Raw genomic sequence first — 19,629 nt, 5'->3', positions numbered from 1 at the left:
TATCATGATATAACATTAGGATTTCACGTTGAAGCATGACAGTAAGTAACAGAGCAATGAGTTGGAAGAAGCCTAGCCTCTGCTGACTTCATGGAGCTACCTTTGAGTGCCTACCTCCGGACTTCTATACCGTGAGAGAGAAATAAACTATTGTTTTTTTGAGCTTTATTGGAGCTGTTTATGCTTTAAGCAACTACACCTAATCCTAATTAATACTTGCTTCCATTTTTTGCCATTACAGAATACATATACACTTATATACATGTGTAAAGAGCTACAACAATCATTCTTGAACATATATCTTCATATTCTGGTGCTTTTTATTTTAATAAAATACAGTCCCAAGAGTAGAATTTCTGAGTTGAGAAGTCTGTGAATTTTTCATGTGAAGAGATTTTGTCAAATAGCTTCCCACAAGGCTATTTTTAAAAATCATATATGTATTATTCTCCATCACTGTTGTCAATTTGTTAGGATAAAATGGATATTTCATTTTTACTTTAATTTGTATTTCCATGGCTACTAATGGGGATGATTATTATCTTTTCTTATGTTTATTAGCCATTTTGGATTTGCTCTTTATGATTTATCTGTTCAGCCTTTGCCAATTTGCTTGAGTGTTGAACTTTTTCTCATAGATTTATGACACTTTTCTCATTATTAAATGTTAGCTAAAGCGATCTGTATTTTGCAATATAGATAGTTCCCCCAATCTGCAATTGATTTATGTCACCTATTGCCATACAAATTATTATTTTTTAATATGTGTATATTTTATAGTTTCTGAATTCCTATTTTGGTTAAGAAAAAATCCTCAAAACCTCAGTCTTTAATACATCTGGAATTTATTTATATCCATGCTATGAGGGGTAGAGTTCCAATATTAATTTTTTCTAGATGGATAGCCAGCCCACTCATTAATATCTTTTTGCACTAATATAAAATAACGTCACATATTCCCACATATACGGAGATCTATTTCTTACCCTTCTTTTCTACTCTTCTGTTCAACTCTTTGTTGATTTTATTACCATAGTGTTTTCTTGACAGTGCCTCCGAGTTTTAATACCTAGAAGGGCAAATCCTTTTAGATATTAAAGGATTAAGAAAGGATTAACTCTAATTCTCACCATATTGTTTTCATATTTTTGGCCATTTTGATAGTATTTAGAGGGACTTGCTAGATGGTGCAGTGGGTAAGAATCTGCCTGTCAATGCAGGGGACACGGGTTCGAGCCCTGCCCAGGAAGATACCACATGCTGTGGAGCAACTAAGCCCGTGTGCCACAACTATTGAGCCCATGTGCCGCAACTACTGAAGCTCATGCACCTAGAGCCTGTGCTCTGTAACAAGAAAGGCCACCTCAATGAAAAGCCCACGCACCACAACGAAGAGTAGCCCCCGCTTGCCGCAACTAGAGAAAGCCCATGTGCAGCAATGAAGACTCAACACAGCCAATAAAAGAAATAAATAAATTTATTAAAAAAAAATAGTGCTTAGAATTTTACGTAATTTATACATCATAGAAATTAACTGATATTTAATTAAGTTAAATCTTCTAAAACAAGAATGAGTATATCTTTTCATTAACTCAGAACATGTCTTTTGTCATTCAGCGGACTCTATATATAGGGTTTCCTTCATATGGAGGTCTATACAATTCTTGTGAAATTTATTTCTATGTATTTTATATTTTTGTCACTTTTTTGAATGAACTATTTATTTCTGTTTCCATTTCCTAATAGAATTATTGCTAATAGACAAAACCTTTGATTTTCATATATTTACCTTTTCTACATTACAAAATTCCCTTATAAATGCAAGTAGTTCTTTGTTTTTTCAAATAGGGCTCCTTGGGTTTTCCAGGTATATATACCTGGACATATATTCCAGGTATATGTCCAGGTATACAAGTCCACAAAAAGACTGCAATCTGATCACAGCAGTCTTATTCCTAAGAACCCAAAATATAAATAACCAACTTTCATCAGTAGGTTAATAGATAGTCAAGGTATGTCCCTACAAGGAAATACTGCACAAAAATGAAAAGGAATGAACTACTGCTACAACATGGACAACATGGACAATTCTCAAAAACATTATGGCAAGTGAAAAACAAGCACAACTCCATTTATATGAAATTCTCAGATGGTGAAACAAATCTAAGAGATAGAAAACAGCAGTGGTTGCATGAGGCCATGGGTGTGAGGTACTGTTAACAAAGTAACAAGAGGGACTTTGGGGGAATTGGAAATTTTCTGTCTCATGGGAAGGTGGAAAGGCATACAAAGGTAATGTATAGGGACTTCCCCAGTTGTCCAGCAGTTAAGACTCCATGCTCCCAATGCAGGGGGCCCGGGCTGGATCCCTGGTCAGGGAGCTAGATCCCGCATGTAGCAACTAAAGACCCCGCACAGCCAAATAAATAACTATTTTAAAAAAAAGTAACATATACACTCATGTATAAACCAAGGAGGAGAGGTGAGGGAGTCATTATTGGATAATCCTGATGTTCGTAAGAAAATAGGAAAGATGGTTCTGCAGGGTGAAAAGAAGGGACAAACATGTGGAAACACCCCCGTAGAGATGGTTCAATGAAATCAGTAAAAGAAGAATACAAGTCTTGTGAAGACCCAGCTAGAGTAAGTAAAAGAAGTTGAAGAGAGTAAAGCCTTTCCCATCACTGTATCTCAGAGCAGGAACTCAGCTGAAAACAAGGGATGGTAATTAACACAGAAGACAAAGAAAGATCAGAGAGACAGGAGAATCTAGGGAGTGGGCCATGGGAGTGGGAAGATTTATGTGACCTGAGAACAGAGGCCAGTCCCAGGAGGAAGACCAGAAGAGCCAGGATTGAGCCACTGCACAACACAAATAGAAAACAGTAAGTCAACAGAAAACTTGTCTGAGCCAGTCTGAGTTTACACCTGTCCTGGCCTAATAACTAACCGTTCCCCTCTCAACTACATCCTGAACAAATGCTCCCGTGAATGAGAAGAGCAGATGCACTAACAGTGGAGCAGGTAATGACTTCTGAGGACAGTTTAGGCAAAGAAGAACATGAAATCTAAGCCCTTGGAGGAAGAGTTAAACCACACAGCAAAGTGGTCAATTCCATGCCATTGACTTATGAGCAAAAGCAAATTTAAGAAATAGCTTGGGCAAGTTCAGATTTCCTGTGTATGGGCAAGACTAGGCACATGTATCCACCTGAGTCCAATCAGGAAATACAAACCGCACAGTGAGCTAAACAGAGGAAATTTAAAAGAATTATTAAACTATAATGGGAAAATAACTATAAGATATAAGAAAACTCTACATGGAATTCTAGGGCCAAAGGAGAATATTTAAGGTAGAATAAAGTTGGAAGGATAACCCCTCCCCAAGGCTGAAGCAGAGAAGGTGTCATTTAGCCCTTTGGGAAGCAAAGAGGTTCTCTGATTTGTCCAGAGCAGAGCTGGTCTGCAGTCACCGGACAAGCTGGAAGCAACCCTCCAGACCTCAGGTGAGCGCTTGCAGAGAGAGTGAGACTCAGCAGAAATCTCTGGGCAGCAGGTAGACCTACCATAGGCCATGTGAGCATCTGAAGAGGGGATGGGGCACTGGGAGGGGCAGAAAGCATTCAGAGTACTGGTTTCCATGGGAAGGTTATTGCCAGGCTGAAGCTGCAAGTTTACTGAGTGTCCATGAGCTCTGGGCACATGGCTGGGGTAGCACCCCGCAGGATGCCTTCACACCTACTCTGCTGACCTGCCCTGTGGTAGCTGGAAACTACAGCAGATCGCCTTCCTCCTGCAGTACCTCTCCAGGGCCCTCTACTGAAAAAGCTTAACATTGTGCTCACTTTGAAGAAGAAATGATTAAAGGAATTTCATCCATTATCACTGAGCACATAATAAAGGATGAATTTGGAGTTCAATGGCCATAAATTGACACTCAGCACAGCACTCAATAAGGAATCCAGTATTCATAAAGAGAATATTCACACATTCTAAAATGAGTTCTAAGGATTTCCTGAGATATTTTGAACTGATTATTTGAAGGAAGAAGACAGAATTTCCTAGAGAAGTAGACATTTACTTCCAAAATAAACCAAAGTTGCTTAGAAATGAACCAGAACTATGGCAAGTTTATGCTGAAACATTTCCAAAAAGATTTCAGAAAGCACTTTAACACACATGCCCTAAGATCATAGAAGGCCAATGGGATTGGTTCAGAAGCTTGACATTGCTTGAGGAAGCTAAGCTGAAGAGCATCACCAGGGCAGTGTAGCACCATGAACTGTTAACAGGCCCTACATGTTTGTTTGTTTATTTATTTATTTATTTATTTATTGACTGCATTGCATCTTCATTGCTGCACGCAGGCTTTCTCTAGTTGCAGCAAGCGGGGGCTACTCTTCATTGTGGTGCATGGGCTTCTCATTTCAGTGGCTTCTCTTGTTGTGCAGCATGGGCTCTAGGCATGTGAGCTTCAGTAGTTGTGGCGTGCAGGCTCAATAGTTGTGGCTCACAGGCTCAGTAGTTGTGGCGCACAGGCTTAGTTGCTCCACAGCATGTGGGATCTTCCCAGACCAGGGATCGAACCCATGTTCCCTGCATTGGCTGGCAGATTCTTAACCACTGCACCACCAGGGAAGTCTCAGGCCCTACATTTTTAAAGACATTGTAGATTGCCACACATTTGTACACATTTGCTCCCCAAGGCATTTGTGAGATAGTCGACTTCAGTCCATTCTAGCTGCTATAACAAAATACCATAATCTGGGTAGCTTGAAAACAATAGAAATTTATTTCTCACAGTTCTGGAGGCTAGGAACATCCAGATAAAGTGAGGGTCCACTTTCTGACTCATAGACAGCATCTTCATGTGGTGGAGGGGATGAGGACCATTTTTTCATTATTTTATGTTGCAGTAGAGTTGATTTACAATATTGTGTTAGTTTCAGGTGTACAGCAAAGTGAGTTAGTTATACCTATACATATATCTATTCTTTTTCAGATTCTTTTCCCATATAGGTTATTAACAGAGTATTGAGTAGAGTTCCCTGTGCTATAGATAAGGACCTTTTTTATAAGGGCACTAATCCCATTCACGAGAGCTCAAACCTCATGATTTAATCTCTTCCCAAAAACTTCACCTTCTTATACCATCACTTGGGGTATTTGGTTTTCAACATATGAATTAGTGGGAGGTGGGGAGAGGGGGTACAGGACATAGACATTCAATCTGCAGCATGATCAAGACAGACTTTATTATCTCCATCTGGCACAGGAACAAAGTGAGTCAGAGGAGACTCTGGCCTCCTGATGCAGTGCACGTGCTAGTTCACCTCATTGCATCTCTACTTCCTACTTCAATTTCCCCTCCCTCCAGGAAGCCTTCCCTAATTAACCCCAGGCCAATATTTTCATTTAGCATTCTGAGGAATCCATTGCATAGCCCTGTACAATACCGAAAAACAGTGGTTCTCTAACTTTAACTGAACATCAGAATCACCTGAGGGCTTGTTAAAACACAGATTACTGGGCCCTACTCCCATGATGTCTCATTCAGTAGGTCTCATTTTTTGGGAGGTGGGCCAAAATAATTTGCAAGTTTCCAGGTGATAACGAGACTTCAGGTCAGGAACCACTGATTTAGAAACTAGCTGGATTTCCACCCACATCCTAGGTTTGACCTGAAAGTCCAGCACAGGAAATGCCAAATCTTAATTTTCTCAACCAAAGATTTCAAAAGTTTAGTCTCGCTTTTTTTGGATGTTCGAGGGCCCTGAGTGCCAGAGATGACTTCCCTGATAGCTAACAAATGATTTTAACTTGGCCTTCTCATTTCTTGGCATCAGGAAGGACTGCTGTTCCTCTATGTTTCCTGCTTCTTTTCTCTAGGCCTAAGAATAGAGCAGACAAAATAAAATTTAAAAAAAAAAAAAAAAAGAATAGTGCAGACAGCTGGGCCATCATCACTAGAGCTCACGCCCGCCAAAATGGGTTCAGCCCTGCCCACATATGGTCTAATTTAATAGCTATAAGTAGGACAGGCTGTCTCCTTCCAGTCTGAAAAAAAAAATCATTGTCCACTTGAGAGAAATATCCCTACCAAAAGTAGCTATTTCTACATAATATACATACACTATGACTACTCCTCTTTTAATCAAGTTAGGTCAAGTAAAAAGCTTGAGATGCCTCTGTTTCTTATAACCTAATCTTCTTTTAAAGAGAAACTGTCCCTCTTTATAAATCCAAATTCACAATAGAAACTAGGTCCTGAAACTGCCAATATGTCATTCAGGACAAGCTTTTTATATTAAAGACATAAACTGGAGGCCCCAGGCCTAGCCAGCAGAGGTATATTTGGGGTATCCCACACCCCAAATGTTGTAAAAGTTTGAGTCAACACATTAATATCAGGCATGTTCACATATAAACCTAGACTTCCACTTTTCTTGAAAACATGTGGGTTACAGCCAAGACAGGGTCTTACTTTTTTACACTTGACAGCAAACACTGGACCTGCTTCCTTTGGACAGGAAACGTGCTCTCCAGTTCACTGCAGATTCCATCATTCGAATAATGACCACACACACACACACTTACACCCCAGCCTTTATCTGCTTGTCCCTGAGAGGTATCTGAGTTTGCACTTCTGTTTTTACAAAACCACTTGGGCTTATATACTTGTAATACACTGAAAAAGAACTTAAATCCTCTTAGATAAAGTTTTCAAAGGATGTGACAAGAGCTGCCTTATAATTGTTCTCTGCATCTTCAAGGTAGCTGTCTTTCACTTTCAAATTCTGAGCACTAAAGCCCTGAAATCCTGAGGTCCAGACAGACTGGTGTGGTGAGGACAGTCACAGGTCTTGATAGAGTCTGTGAGAGAAAACAAAGAGAGAGAAAGTAAGGAAAAGGGGAGAGGAGAAGATATGGGGAGAGGGGTTGAGGGAAGGAGGAGATAGAAAGGAGAGACTTACCGGTGCTTCTTAAACCAGAAGGCAAAGCCTCCACCAATCAGAAGGAGGGACACCAGTATTGCCATGGCGATCAAGAGTACAGAGGCATGGCTCCGGTCTGCGTGAGGGAACACAGGATGTGTCTCATCCCAGAATTCCGCCCTATTTTAAGTCCCCTGGTATAAGCACATGTGAGGGTGCCAGGTGTTTCTTATTTCCTCCCCCACTTAATATGCCCACTGTATTCCTCTGAAGTTTAGATGCCCCATCTTTTCTCAGGGTCTCGGCATCCATATTTGGTTCACTTCAGCATATGCTAGTGCAACATATAAATGAAGGCAACAGTTTTGTAGCTAGGCAGACCTGAGTGTAAATCCAGCTCTTCCACTTTCTAATGATCAGACTCAGGGCAGTTTACTTGACCTAGCTTAGCCTCAATTTCTCATCTATAAAATGAAAATAATAGTACCTGCTTCAAAGGAGACTTGGGATGATTACTTGAAATGCTGTATGCAGAGTGTCCAGCTCACATAGAAGAAGCACTCGATAAACCACAGCTATGCTTGTTACCCTGCCTTTCAAACTTCGCAGTTCCCTCTTCTGGGGAACAAATCCTCCTGGGATTCTGTACTTGCTGCCTACTTCTGGATCTGTTGGCTTTTTAGTCTGTTTTTTCTTGTATATGGAACACCTTGTGTCAGTCCTTTTTGAGTTCAGATTTTTATTCCTCTCCTTTCAGAATCCCCTCCTTCTGTCCCTCCCGGTGTGGGGCTTCATTTCCTCCATCCTGGCTGTGTCAATTCCCTTCTCTTCCCCAGTCCCTCCCTCTGTGCTTGAGGACCATCTCCTCCCATTCCCAGATGGGCCCTGGTTCTTTCTCACCCCAGTAGAGGATGATGTCTTGGTCTCCTAGACTGCTGTGCTTCACTCGGCAACTCAGGCCAGTCGCCTCCCCAGCCGCCACGTCCAGGGTCACCCGGAGATACCAAGTCCCATCAGGATTAGGCAGGACATCACCTTGCTGAGTGTCAGGCTGCTCCTGCTCGCCCCTCATCCACATCACCCAGACAGGTTTCGGGTAGAATCCTGAGACGTGGCACACCAGCAGCTCACGGCCAGGCCCAGGACTGGGGCCACTGGACAGCCAGGCCTCGGGCTTCCCTGTATCCAACAAGAGAATGAGGGATCTTAAAGTAAAGACTCTGCATTAGAGGCTCTGGGCCTCAGAGCAGGCTCATCAGTCCTACATTTCCACCTCCGGAGATGAACTCCCACAACTTCAATCCATTTATATTAGCTTCTCCCTCATCCTCATCCCTTCCCTGATCCAGTCTCCTGGAAATGCCCCTGCTCTGTCCTCCCAGAGCACCCTGTGTTAAGCTGTCACACATGTAGCATGTTTCAAACACTGCTTTAACTGTTCATCTGTCTTCTCATCTTCCCCCTCAAGCAGAGATCGTGCTTGACCCTCAGTGTTTATTTAATTCAATTCATGGGACTTCCAGGTGGCGCAGTGGTTAAGAATCTGCCTGCCAATGCAGGGGACATAGGTTCAAGCCCTGGTCTGGGAAGATCCCACATGCCGCGGAGCAACTAAGCCCGTGCTCCACAACTACTGAGCCTGCACCTTAGAGCCCGCGAGCCACAATTACTGAGCCCATGTGCCATGACTACTGAAGCCTGAGCGCCTAGAGCCCATGCTCTGCAACAAGAGAAGCCACTGCAATGGGAAGCCTGCACACCACAGTGAAGAGTAGCCCCCGCTCTCCACAACTAGAGAAAGACCACGCGCAGCAATGAAGACCCAAGGCAGCCAAAAATAAAAATTAAATTAAAAAAATACTAATTCAATTCACGGAACCCAAAGGACGCTCAGTTAATGTCTATGGAATGAATAAATATCCTCACACCTTATCCATCCCCTCCTCCTCCCATGATGCTCAAAGGGATGTGAGCCCTGGAATGAAAGCCCTAGATGGAGCCCCAGAGTGGAGTGGAGGGCAGGAGGTGACAGAGGCAGGCTGACCTTGCTTCTCTAGTTCGGACTTCCCTGTCTCCAGGAGGCCTCGGACAAACCGGGGGCAGATGTTGTGCAGGAGCCACTGCACCGTTTCCCTGGTTCCTTGGTCCTTGTTGAGCACCTTACAGACCACCTGGCTCCAAGGTGGGGCATCTGGAACTGACACCCAAGACATTCCTTGGAAACTCAGGAAATCTCTTCCTTGAAATGCTGCCCGGAGGAAGCTTTCTGAGCTGTTCCCTGGGAGCACCTCACAACCAGCAGACATCTGGATGTCAAAGGGATCTAAGGAGAGGAATGGAGAGAAAGCTATGAGAGGCTTAAAAGATTGAAAGGGATGGAAGAAATCGGTGTGAGGGTTATACTGGGGACCCAGAGTTCACATAAATGAGAGTGGGTGACCTGTAGCAAGGGGTATTTTGAAGAGTTAAGCTGGGACCTCTCAAGCAGAAGGGAGAAAGGAAAGAAATCAGAAGGGAGAGAATCTTATCAGGTGGGGCCAGAACCTCCCAGTTGGGCTTCTGCGTCCACTGTCTCCCCCTGGGCAGCTGTCCACGATCCCATCCCTCAGCTCACAGTCGACGCGCGTCATTTTCATGAATTCCTGTATGTCCCTGATGAAGCTGCTGCGATAAAACTGAAATATGTGCTGCAGCCGCTCCCACTGCTGGTCGCTGAACGTGCCCCGGGCCCAGGGCTTCAGGAAGCGGGTAGTGTCCGAGTCATTGCGCCAAGTGAAGACCTGCAGCTCCCCCAGCCAGCCCAGGTAGTCCGTGCGCGTCCAGCTGCTGTTGGCGAAGGACGAGATCTGGAGGCAGCGGAGGGGGAAAAGCCTTGGCGGGGCTGGAGAGAATGCAGGTCGGAGGAGCCGAGGGAGCGGGAAGCAGAGAAAAGAAGGGAGGAGGAGGAAGAAAAAGACAAACAAACAACTAGATGGGCTTGGAAAGCAGGGGTGATGTCTACTAGCTCTGAGCCGAGCTCCGTCTCCCGGGGCCGAGGAGCCGGAGGCGGGGAGCAGCAGGTTCCCGGGGTGGTGGCTCAAGCCCCCGACTTTCCGGGGTGCATCTGTCTCTACCCGCCCGCAGCGAGCTTCGGCCCCTGTCCCAGCCCGGCTCCCCCTCGCCGCCCTCCGCTCGGGAGCCGCGGTTCCACTCATCCTCAGAACGTCCCCCACAGCTGGGAGAGCCCCCAGACAAACAGAAACAGCAGGCACCCCCTTGTCCCTGGGCGTGGGAACCTCGCGGAGCCGGGAGCTCTGCTCTCGGACCTCAGACCTCAGATCTCCGCCCCCGGCCCCTCCCTCCTCTCCCGGCCCCACGCCCTCCCACAAGCCCCGGGCTTCCGCAGACCTAGGGCAGCCTGAACTTGACTTGCTTGCTGGCCATTTCCCAAGCCTGGACGCAGGCGGGACTCCCATTCTGGCTTGCCCGGGGTTTGTTTCCAAACCAGCCCAGTCCAGGGATCCCTTTTTCCTCGGCCAGAGGGTCTGTCTCCTCGTTAGGTGTTTGAGCTGCAAAGACCCCTGGTCGCTGTCCTAGGAATCCTGACCCAGTCACTCAAGCATTTCTCACAACCGGCTGGTCTAAATTTCCTTTTTCATCGTAGAGTTAAGGATAGCATGTGGAAAACCTTACAACTACTATGTAAGTTTTAAAAACAGGGCATAGAGGGTGGGGGGGACTCGAGGGGGGGGAGTCAAGGAAGGGAGGGAATACGGGGATATGTGTATAAAAACAGATGATTGAACTTGGTGTACCCCCCAAAAGAATAAAAAAAAAAAAAAAAACAGGGCATAAAGTTGTACCTATGGTATAATTTCCACCATGTTTTAAAAAAAAAAAGTTTTTAAGTGGGAGGAAAGTTCATGGCTTAGCAGTATACATATCTAGGTGGAGAGCTTTAGGATGATTTTTAATTTGCTTTACATTTTTTACATCTTCCAAAATTTCTACCGGTGCAAACATCACATTAATAATAAAATAATAACATTCTTTTATTTTTAAAAGGATTTTCTCCATTCTACAGTGAGAGGATTGGACTGGGTTGGCTAAGATTTTTTAGGCTTTAATACCCCAAGATGCTTCCATCTCAGTGTCCCCAGCCCCAGCCCCTCTTTCCTCCTATCATGGTCCCTGCATCCACTCGTCCTTTCTCTCTGTCTTCCCTGACACCTTTCAGGGGAGTATCCCGAGACTCTCCTCTTCCTCCCCTCCCATATTCCACCTGGTCTCTGCCTGCTCACTTTCTCCTCTGGCTCCTCACTCACTCTCCAAATAGGAGCTTCTGTTTGAAAGAACAGAAACGAGGTTATGATGAATATCTAGACAGCTAGCTTCCCACTTCTCACACTGAAAACAAAAGTAGGGAGACCTAGGGGTTCAGAACTTCGGATCATGGTGAGAAAAAAAGGCCCCTCTTTGGTGAGCCAGAACCTGAGCAGCACCCTGGCGCCTCCTCCCCCCACCCCCCACCCCATCCAATACAGCAGCAACTATGCTCTGTTTTATCTCTTTTGAAATATCTCTTGCTTGTGCCCACTTGTCTATATTTCCACCACCACCACCACCCTATTCTTTTGCCCCATCTCCTGAAATAGATTTCTCAGGATATGGCCTACAAGATTGTGTGCAGTCTGACCTTGATCTATCTCACAACATCATCTCTCACCCTTGTGTCACTTGCTCTGGACCATAATAGCTGATATGCTTTCAGTTCCTCTTATATGCAAAGCTTCTTCCCACCTGAGGTCTTTGCACAAACAGTTCCCTCTGCTTGGAAACTTCTTGGCCCCCTCCTTCCCTTTACAATGCCTAGCTATTTCCTTCCTTCTCAGATCTCAGCTGAAAAGTCATTTTCTCAGGGGAATCATCTCAGACCTCCCAGACTGTGTGAACAAAGTCAGAAGAACTGGGTCAGCCCCACCTCCACTCCCGGTACACAGCTAGCTTTGTAAACCTTTCTTCCCAGCACATATCAGAGCTTGTAATTATAGAAATGTTCACACGTCTGTCTCTCTACATCTTCTCCTCAATCCACTAGACAGCGGCCAGAATTCAAGGATCATGTTTTCTTCCCATTCTGCCAATATTAACGCTTCCATCCTCCCTCACTCTGCCATAGTAAGAACCCTAGAGAGTACAAGCTTCTGCTTCTGCTCCTGCTTCTGCTTCTAGGCTGAAATCTTGGAGATAGCCCTTACCAAGCCTATCTTATGATGCTTAATGTTGCCCCAAAGCTGTTTTCGGAAACATGGAGAAATTATTTCTATCATTTCAAGTAAGGCGTTAAGTGATTAAATCAGGGTGCAAAATTGCCTGAATAGTGGATAGAAGCCTGGAGGGGAGGGAAGCTATGAAAATGGAAGTAAACATAAAAATGGTTGTGTGAATCATGGAACAATATCTAACTTTGCAATCTTAAAATTTCCAACCTCCTTTTAAAAACTTGCACAGTTCTGTTTAGTTTATCTATATCCTAAAATTTTCAAGTGCTATCATCCTTTCAGACAAAAAGACAAGAACTATTTCTTATCAAGAACAACAACAAAAAACAGGCAGTATAATCTTTAAAAGTTAGGATTACCTGGAGATAAATGTATTTTTCCAAAGGTCAGTTGAGTCAGTCAATATTTAGCTATTCCAAGATTCACTGCTTTGTCCTGGGAAGACACTCATGAAATCATGGAAGAACCTTTTGGGGCAAGGCCCCTCACATACTGAGGTCAGAAAACCAGAGCACAGAGAGCTGGTGATTTACCCAAATCCTCAAAATCAGCCCATGGTAGGGAGAAGTCTGCCATAGTAACTTCCACTTTGCCCAGGAACTGGCTACAATCCATGCCCCTAGATTAATCATGTCTTTGATTTCTAGAGTGTTTCTGGGTCCCAAGGAGCTTTCACATATGCCATTATGTTTAATCCCCATAACAACTGTGAGAGATAGGTGTTGTTATTCTACTTTGTAAATGAAGAAATCAAATCAGAGTACAGTGCAACACACAGTGATAACTCAGAGTCTGCACTAGAACTTATCTTCTAACTCCTGGTCCATCATATTTCCTTTTCTCTCACATTTCATTCTGAGATTGTACCTCCTAGTCTGAGGAGGTGGTTAAGTGATATGACTAGAATGGTTTATTTTAACCTTGGGAGTCTGTAATCCTGGGTCATCTCAGCTAGAGAACAGAGTAGGGATTTCTTAGATGGGAGTGAGGTTGGACTAGAATCCAAGAATCACAGATGATTTGACTAAAAATAGCCATAAATATAATTGGTTATGGACTAAGCAATCAGAAGCCCAAGTATCAGGAAGGCTTTGTAAGTAACCACCCCTCATCACCCCACCCCCTACCCCTCTTCCCAGAGAAAGGAATAATGGGAACTTCCTGCTTTCTGCTGATTTTACCAAGCTGGCTTCAAAGTCATCTGTCTCTCTCTATTGTATTCTTTGTTTTTGTTTTTTTTAATACATTTATTTATTTATTTTTATTTTTTGGCTGCATTGGGTCTTGATTGCTGCGTGTGGTCTTTCTCTAGTTGTGGCGAGTAGGGGCTACTCTTTGTTGCGGTGCATGGGCTTCTCAGTGCAGTGGCTTCTCTTGCTGCGGAGCACGGGCTCTAGGTGCACGGGCTCAGTAGTTGTGGCTCTTAGTTGCTCCACAGCATGTGGAATCTTTCTGGACCACGGATCGAACCCATGGCCCCTACATTGGCAGGCAGATTCTTAACCACTGAGCCACCTAGGAAGTCCCTCTATATTGTATTCTGATTGGTTCTGGTCACCATGTGTTGATTTGCTCAGTTCTCTTTTTACTCTTGGCAGTACGTTTTGATTCTCTTTTTATTCCTAGCATTACTGTTCAGTAGCCTGGTTTGGTTTAAATTTCTGAATAAAATTTCCCAACTGATCTCCATCATACTTTCATTTGCTTTTACTGATTTATTGAATCATACACACATATCACTACCTGAAACTGACTCATTTATTGTGCTTCTTTATTTTCTGATCTGTTTCCCTGGTTTTACCCAATACTATATCCCATTGTGTACAACATGGACTAGAACATTGTAGATACTCAACAAATATCTGTTAAGCAAAAAAATTAGCAACCACATTTGCTAGGTCCGCAGCTATTCTAAACTCTTTACAGCCACTGTCTTCTTTAATCCTGGTAAATAATCACAAAATATCTTACTGGTTTTGTTCATTGCTGTCTTCACCACCTAGAATACTCCCTGAGACAGTTTAGGCACTCAAATATTTTTCCTGAAAAACTGAGGATAAGTAGCATTAATCCACATTTTATTTCTGGGGGAAAGAATTGAAGTACAGAGATTTTAAATAACTTTTCACCAGGTTGTAAATATTGACTGTAAGAGTATAACTTAAGTGTCTTCTTCCCAAATGTCATGTTCTTTGCACTGTACTATGTATCTTTCCTCGTATTACCCCCAGGGAACACCTGAGTATGCTGGGGGGCGGGGGAGGGTGGTTAAGGTAGGAAAAGTAGGTTAGAGTGAGGGAGAGCCAGGAGCTTCAGAACTGAAGATACTTGGGAAATCTTCTCTCAAGAAAGAATCAACCTAAAACATATATAGAGTATTGCTGACTGAAGAAAAATGCACACCTAAAATTTGCATGTTTTATAGACCTTACTGAATACTATAGCCCAGGACACAGCCTCTCAAATAGCTCTGAGGAACTGCTGCGAAGAGGTAAGAAGCCAGGATATAAAGGAGTTTTTGCTCCAAAAAAAAAAAAAAGGAATCAAACATCAAAAGATTACTGCTAATCACAAAAAAACAGACATCTAGAGTTAGTAATTTTAGTGCTTTCCTATGTGTGGGAAGATACAAGAGTCTGGGCACATTGAAGTTATTCCTTAGGTATGCATCTTAACTATCTAGGGCCAGTATTCTGTTTTTCTCCATCCTGAATTCCCCTCAGAGCTCACCACTGTGGGGAGGAGGGGGGCAGGGTACAGTAGCTGATGGCTTGATGGCAGGCAATATCGTTGTTCACTGGAATGGTAGGCAACATTTTTTGTTGCGTTATGAGTGCGAATGTGCACTGTATGTGTGTGAAAGAGAAAGAGAGACAGAGACACAGATAGAGACAGAGAATATTGTGAGGGAGAATGGAGGGGAAATGAGAATGAATTACACAGTATTCAGGCTAACACAGCAGCTGTGTAACGAGCAAGCATTGTTGGAGTAGACAGAAGCCTTAGGAGTTGTAGACACTGTGGAGATACAGTTCAACAAAGAATTCTGCACTATAGGTTATGGTCATACAGCAGGGTCAGAGAATCTAAAAATTAGATTCAAAGATTTCCATACCATGTCTGTAAATCCACAGTGCATAGATACTATGCACAATATCCCACTGTGCACAGTACATTGAAACAGGCATCATGTTTATCAAACAGCAATCCAGCTCTAGATTTGACCTAGCAGTTCCACTCCTGAGTGCTTACATACATGCATGCCTGTGATCTCAGTGAGGCAGCAGTGACTGATGGCTTGAAAGGAGATTTTAATTCCCTGCCCAGGAATTGGACCTGGGCAGCCTAGGTGAAAACCAGGAATCCTAGCCGCTAGTCCACCAGGGTCTAGAGTCTAGAAGCAGAGTACCCCTGGCTCTTGTCCCCACTGAAAAATGCATTTCTCAAGGAGGCAAAAACTGTAAAAACAGGTGCAAAGTTTATTATTAGAGGCACAGCACAGCAAGTGGCAGAGCACCCAGAGAAACAATTTGTTTACTTAAGACTGAAGAAAGGCAGAGACACATACCCAGAGAGAAAGGATGTAGGCATCCTCCCTAATGAGGAGGAGCTCAGTAAAGAGGCGGTTAAACTATTTATATAGGAAGATGTGGTACATATATACAATGGACTATTAATCGGCCATAAAAAGGAACAAAATAGTGCCATTTGCAGAGACATGGATGGACCTAGAGATTGTCATACAGAGTGAAGTAAGTCAGAAAGAGAAAAACAAATATTGTATAATATTGCTTATATGTGGAATCTAGAAAAATGGTAGAGGTGAACTTATTTGCAAAGTAGAAATAGAGTCACAGAGGTAGACAACAAACTTATGGCTACCAAGAGGAAAATGGGGGGGTGGGATGAATTGGGAGATTGGTCTGACATATATACACTACTATGTATAAAACAGATAACTAATGAGAACCTACTGTATAGCACAGGGAACTCTACTTAATGCTCTGTGGTGACCTAAATGGGAAGGAAATCTAAAAAATAAAGAGTGGATATATGTATACATATATATATGTATATTCACTTTGCAAGAAACTAACACAACATTACTCTGATATAAATTAATTAAAATATAATATAAACTATACTCCAATAAAAATTAATTTTAAAAAATCATTTATACAGGGCAGTTCTTCCAGGTCTTTGTTCTTTATTTACCTTTGGCCAATTATCTTGTTTCTTTTTCCACACCTGACCTGCCCTAGGACCCTTCCCAACATGCATGTGCAACTTTTTTTCAAGATGGATTCCAGCACAGAGAGGCCTTGAGGGGGGGGGGGGGGGGGGCTTGGCATCACCTATTATGGGATGGTTCCCCCTCCTTTTTGACTCTCAAGGAGAATTTCTGCACATATGTAGTGTCTCCCTTGCCCCAAGTTTGGGAAATATGCGACCTCTTGATCTTTTACTCAAACAGGGTTTAGCCCCTCTCTGTCCCTGCCATAATTGTTATCTTAAAGTGTCAACAGGAGACAAAGCTCAGCTATTTACACTGTTCCTATTGTTATTTTCATCTCGAAGTGCAAACAGGGCTCCATCTAGCCTAAAGCTCACCTACCTTCTTCCTCAGAAAATGTAAACAGGAAGCCAGTTTTAAATACCTAGACTGGAGCCCATCTATCCTCTGCCTCACCTGGGTATACCAAGAAACAGGATCATAGCAGCATTGTTTGTAAGGACCCCAAATTGAAAATGTGTTCTTTTATCAACTTAGGAGTAGTCGTACGTCTTTAAATGGAACCTTTACATTTTTCTTTAGTTTGGAATATCGTCACTTTATTATCTTTTTGGTGGGTCCTTCTCCATTACCTTTGCTATTTTCTTCTAGACTTTCAGATGGCTATATGCTGGAATTTTTTATTGTCTCCTCTATATCTCTTTAGCTCATCTTTATACTTTCCTTCCTTTTAATTTCTCTTAGTGTATTTTGGGTAATTTCTTTACAGCTGTCTTCTACTTCACTAACTTTACTTTCACTCATCTCTGTTCTGCTATTTAACTTGTGCATTGAGTTGTTAATACTGGAGACTGATTTCTCAGTTCTCAGAGATTTATTTGATTTGTTTTAACCCTTCTGTTCTTTTAATCATGCTGTCCTATTTTTATTGTGGTTTCTATTCCTTCTTTTAGCCCATTAAATATTTTGAGCATGCTTATTTTTTTAATTCTCACATTTTTTTATTATCTTTAATTCTTGGGATGTGAGTTTTCTTATTGTGTCTACTGATTCTTTCACCAATGTAATTTATACTTCTTATTGTGTCATCTCCACGGAGGTTTTTAATTAATGTTTTCTATATTTTTCTCTGGTGGGAGTCCCATCTGACCTAGATTATGGGAACAGTTTTGCATTTGCTTCTGTCAAGGTCCCAGGAATGTCAATGGCCCCAGACCAGTTCTTGTGTTAATTTCTTAGCATATAGTTCACACTCTATGCAGACAACAAAATATCAAGGCCTCAAACCAGTGCATATCACAAGCCTGGGGTTTTAATTTCTCCAGAATATATATTTTTTTAATTTTCCCCAAGGACTTAGTAAGTTCTTTCCTCACTTCCCACTTAGTAAGTTTGTTCATCACAACCCTGCCCCCCATCCCGGGTGGGCAGGGTTTTCTTGTCCCTTAGTCATAGACTTTTCATCTGTTAGAGGATCCAGCTTTATGCAGGGGACCTCTTTTGCAGAGCCGAAATGTTGCAGAAATCGGTCCATCAAGAAACCAAGCACCACACTCGGAGGGTTGGAGAACTCAGGTTTATTAAGCTGGCAGCCCCAGACAAGCTAACGCTCCAAAGTTCTGGGCCCCAAGCTCAGGGTGAGCTTTACTTTTATAGAGGTATGTGCACATGTTTACAGTTAGCATTGGTAGATTGGTCACTTGGTTTACAGAGCATGAAAGTTTACAAGCAGAAACTTATAAGAGCAGGTGCAGAACATTGCATATTTAGCAAAACATCCTATGGTTACATTTGGTTGCTAGGTCATCCTGTTTTTGTTTTTCCTTTGCAGTGCAGCAAGCATATTTTACAAAAGCAGAACAAGCATGGAGTTATTTTTAGCTGAGTGCAAGTTTCTAATTTTCCTCTTCACCACCTTCCACGATCCCAAAGCAAAGGGTCTATTCCCCACATGGGCAAGAGAAACCCAGCCCCCAGCACCTAGGCACAACCAGAACCAGAACACAAATGAGCTGCCACTCTGTCACATCACTGTTACAATTAAAGATTTCATGCTTCTCTTTGTTACAGGCAGACTTGAGCTTGACTATAATGTTTATAATCTTTAGGTTACATTTCACTCAGTATCTATGAGCCTTTGAAGTATGTGTTGAGATGAGTGAGCAGTCTCTATTACCTTACTCTGCCTTGTTACTAGAAGTGGTCCACCATGATGTTGGCTATTGCTCTGAGCACCCTGAAGGGAGAGGAACATTTACAATTGCATCTCGTCCAGAAGAGGTCATTCAAAATGGGTCTGAAATTATCAAAACAAAGAAAAATTAAGGGACTGTGGATGTCTAGTCAATGTTTAAAGGTCTGTCATAAATAAATGGGAATTCAGTCACTTCTCAGTTGCTTTGTCTGGTGGCATTAGGTCCAGTGTGTAAAAGCTACCAGAAGACAGAATTTAGCTCAACATAAGAATGAGCTAAGTTTATAGCTGTTAAAGTTATCCAATAAGGATAGTCTGATTTCAAATTTGTTTTTGCCATAAATTTACACACTGTACTTTATTTTGGCCAGGAGACTGAAAAAATGTATATTAATGTATCTAAAATATAATTTTTTTACAAAAGGATAGTCTAACTTTTTTATGAACTCTACCAATAAAGATGTCCATCCTGGGCCTGGCTGGCCATCTGCCAAATATACTGAATATGATGAAGAGATTACTGCATGGAGTCTTGTAATTCTAAGATTCTTTGGTTTTGTGATAACATTTTAATCCTATGGGCTCAACTTTCATTGTCTGTGATTCAGGTAGCCTGGATACCTAAGCTTATCGCTTAGACATATCAGGGAGCATTAACCACCACTGAAATAGAACAAGGTTCGTAGAGTACCAAAAAATGGAGAAAAAAAAACCATCTTAATGGCTGCTTTCTTACAATCTCCAACTGACTTCAAAGAGGAAAAAGGAGTACTTACCCTTTTGTAATTGTTCCTCCATGACTCACAATTCACAAAGCAGATGCCTTTGAAGAGTAAACTTTATGTAACAGACACACAGCTACACCTGCCATATGTTATTTCTTTTACCATATACTGCCACATCTCTTGAATCTTTCATTACTCTTCCTGTTTCCTTCTCCCCCATCTCTCTCCCTCCCCCTATCTCCCCTCCCCCCTTTCTGGCTGCTCTACATCTTTACCCACA

At 42.6% G+C, this 19,629-nt stretch overlaps 1 protein-coding gene across 2 annotated transcripts; it reads right to left on the bottom strand.

Annotated features, from left to right (window-relative positions):
* Positions 1-4,804: 4,804 nt before the first annotated feature.
* On the bottom strand, positions 4,805-10,152 carry CD1D (CD1d molecule). Of its 2 annotated transcripts, XR_009052626.1 has the most exons (6): positions 9,550-10,148; positions 8,980-9,258; positions 7,836-8,114; positions 6,975-7,071; positions 6,485-6,873; positions 4,805-5,891 (listed from the first exon to the last, which is right to left on the bottom strand). XR_009052626.1 is itself a non-coding variant. In XM_057727241.1 (5 exons), the coding sequence occupies exons 1-5, from the start codon at positions 10,127-10,129 to the stop codon at positions 6,855-6,857; spliced, it is 1,254 nt and encodes a 417-aa protein (XP_057583224.1). In that variant the 5' UTR covers positions 10,130-10,152; the 3' UTR covers positions 4,805-6,854. The 2 variants fall into 2 exon arrangements, 1 of the variants encoding a protein (XP_057583224.1); XM_057727241.1 differs by having other exon boundaries at positions 4,805-6,873; positions 9,550-10,152.
* Positions 10,153-19,629: the final 9,477 nt, after the last annotated feature.

Source organism: Hippopotamus amphibius, chromosome 1 (assembly GCF_030028045.1).
Source record: "Hippopotamus amphibius kiboko isolate mHipAmp2 chromosome 1, mHipAmp2.hap2, whole genome shotgun sequence".
Taxonomy (NCBI): Eukaryota; Metazoa; Chordata; class Mammalia; order Artiodactyla; family Hippopotamidae; genus Hippopotamus; species Hippopotamus amphibius.
The sequence above is the reverse complement of the archived record's forward strand: the minus strand, read 5'-3'. Positions and strand labels throughout refer to the sequence as shown.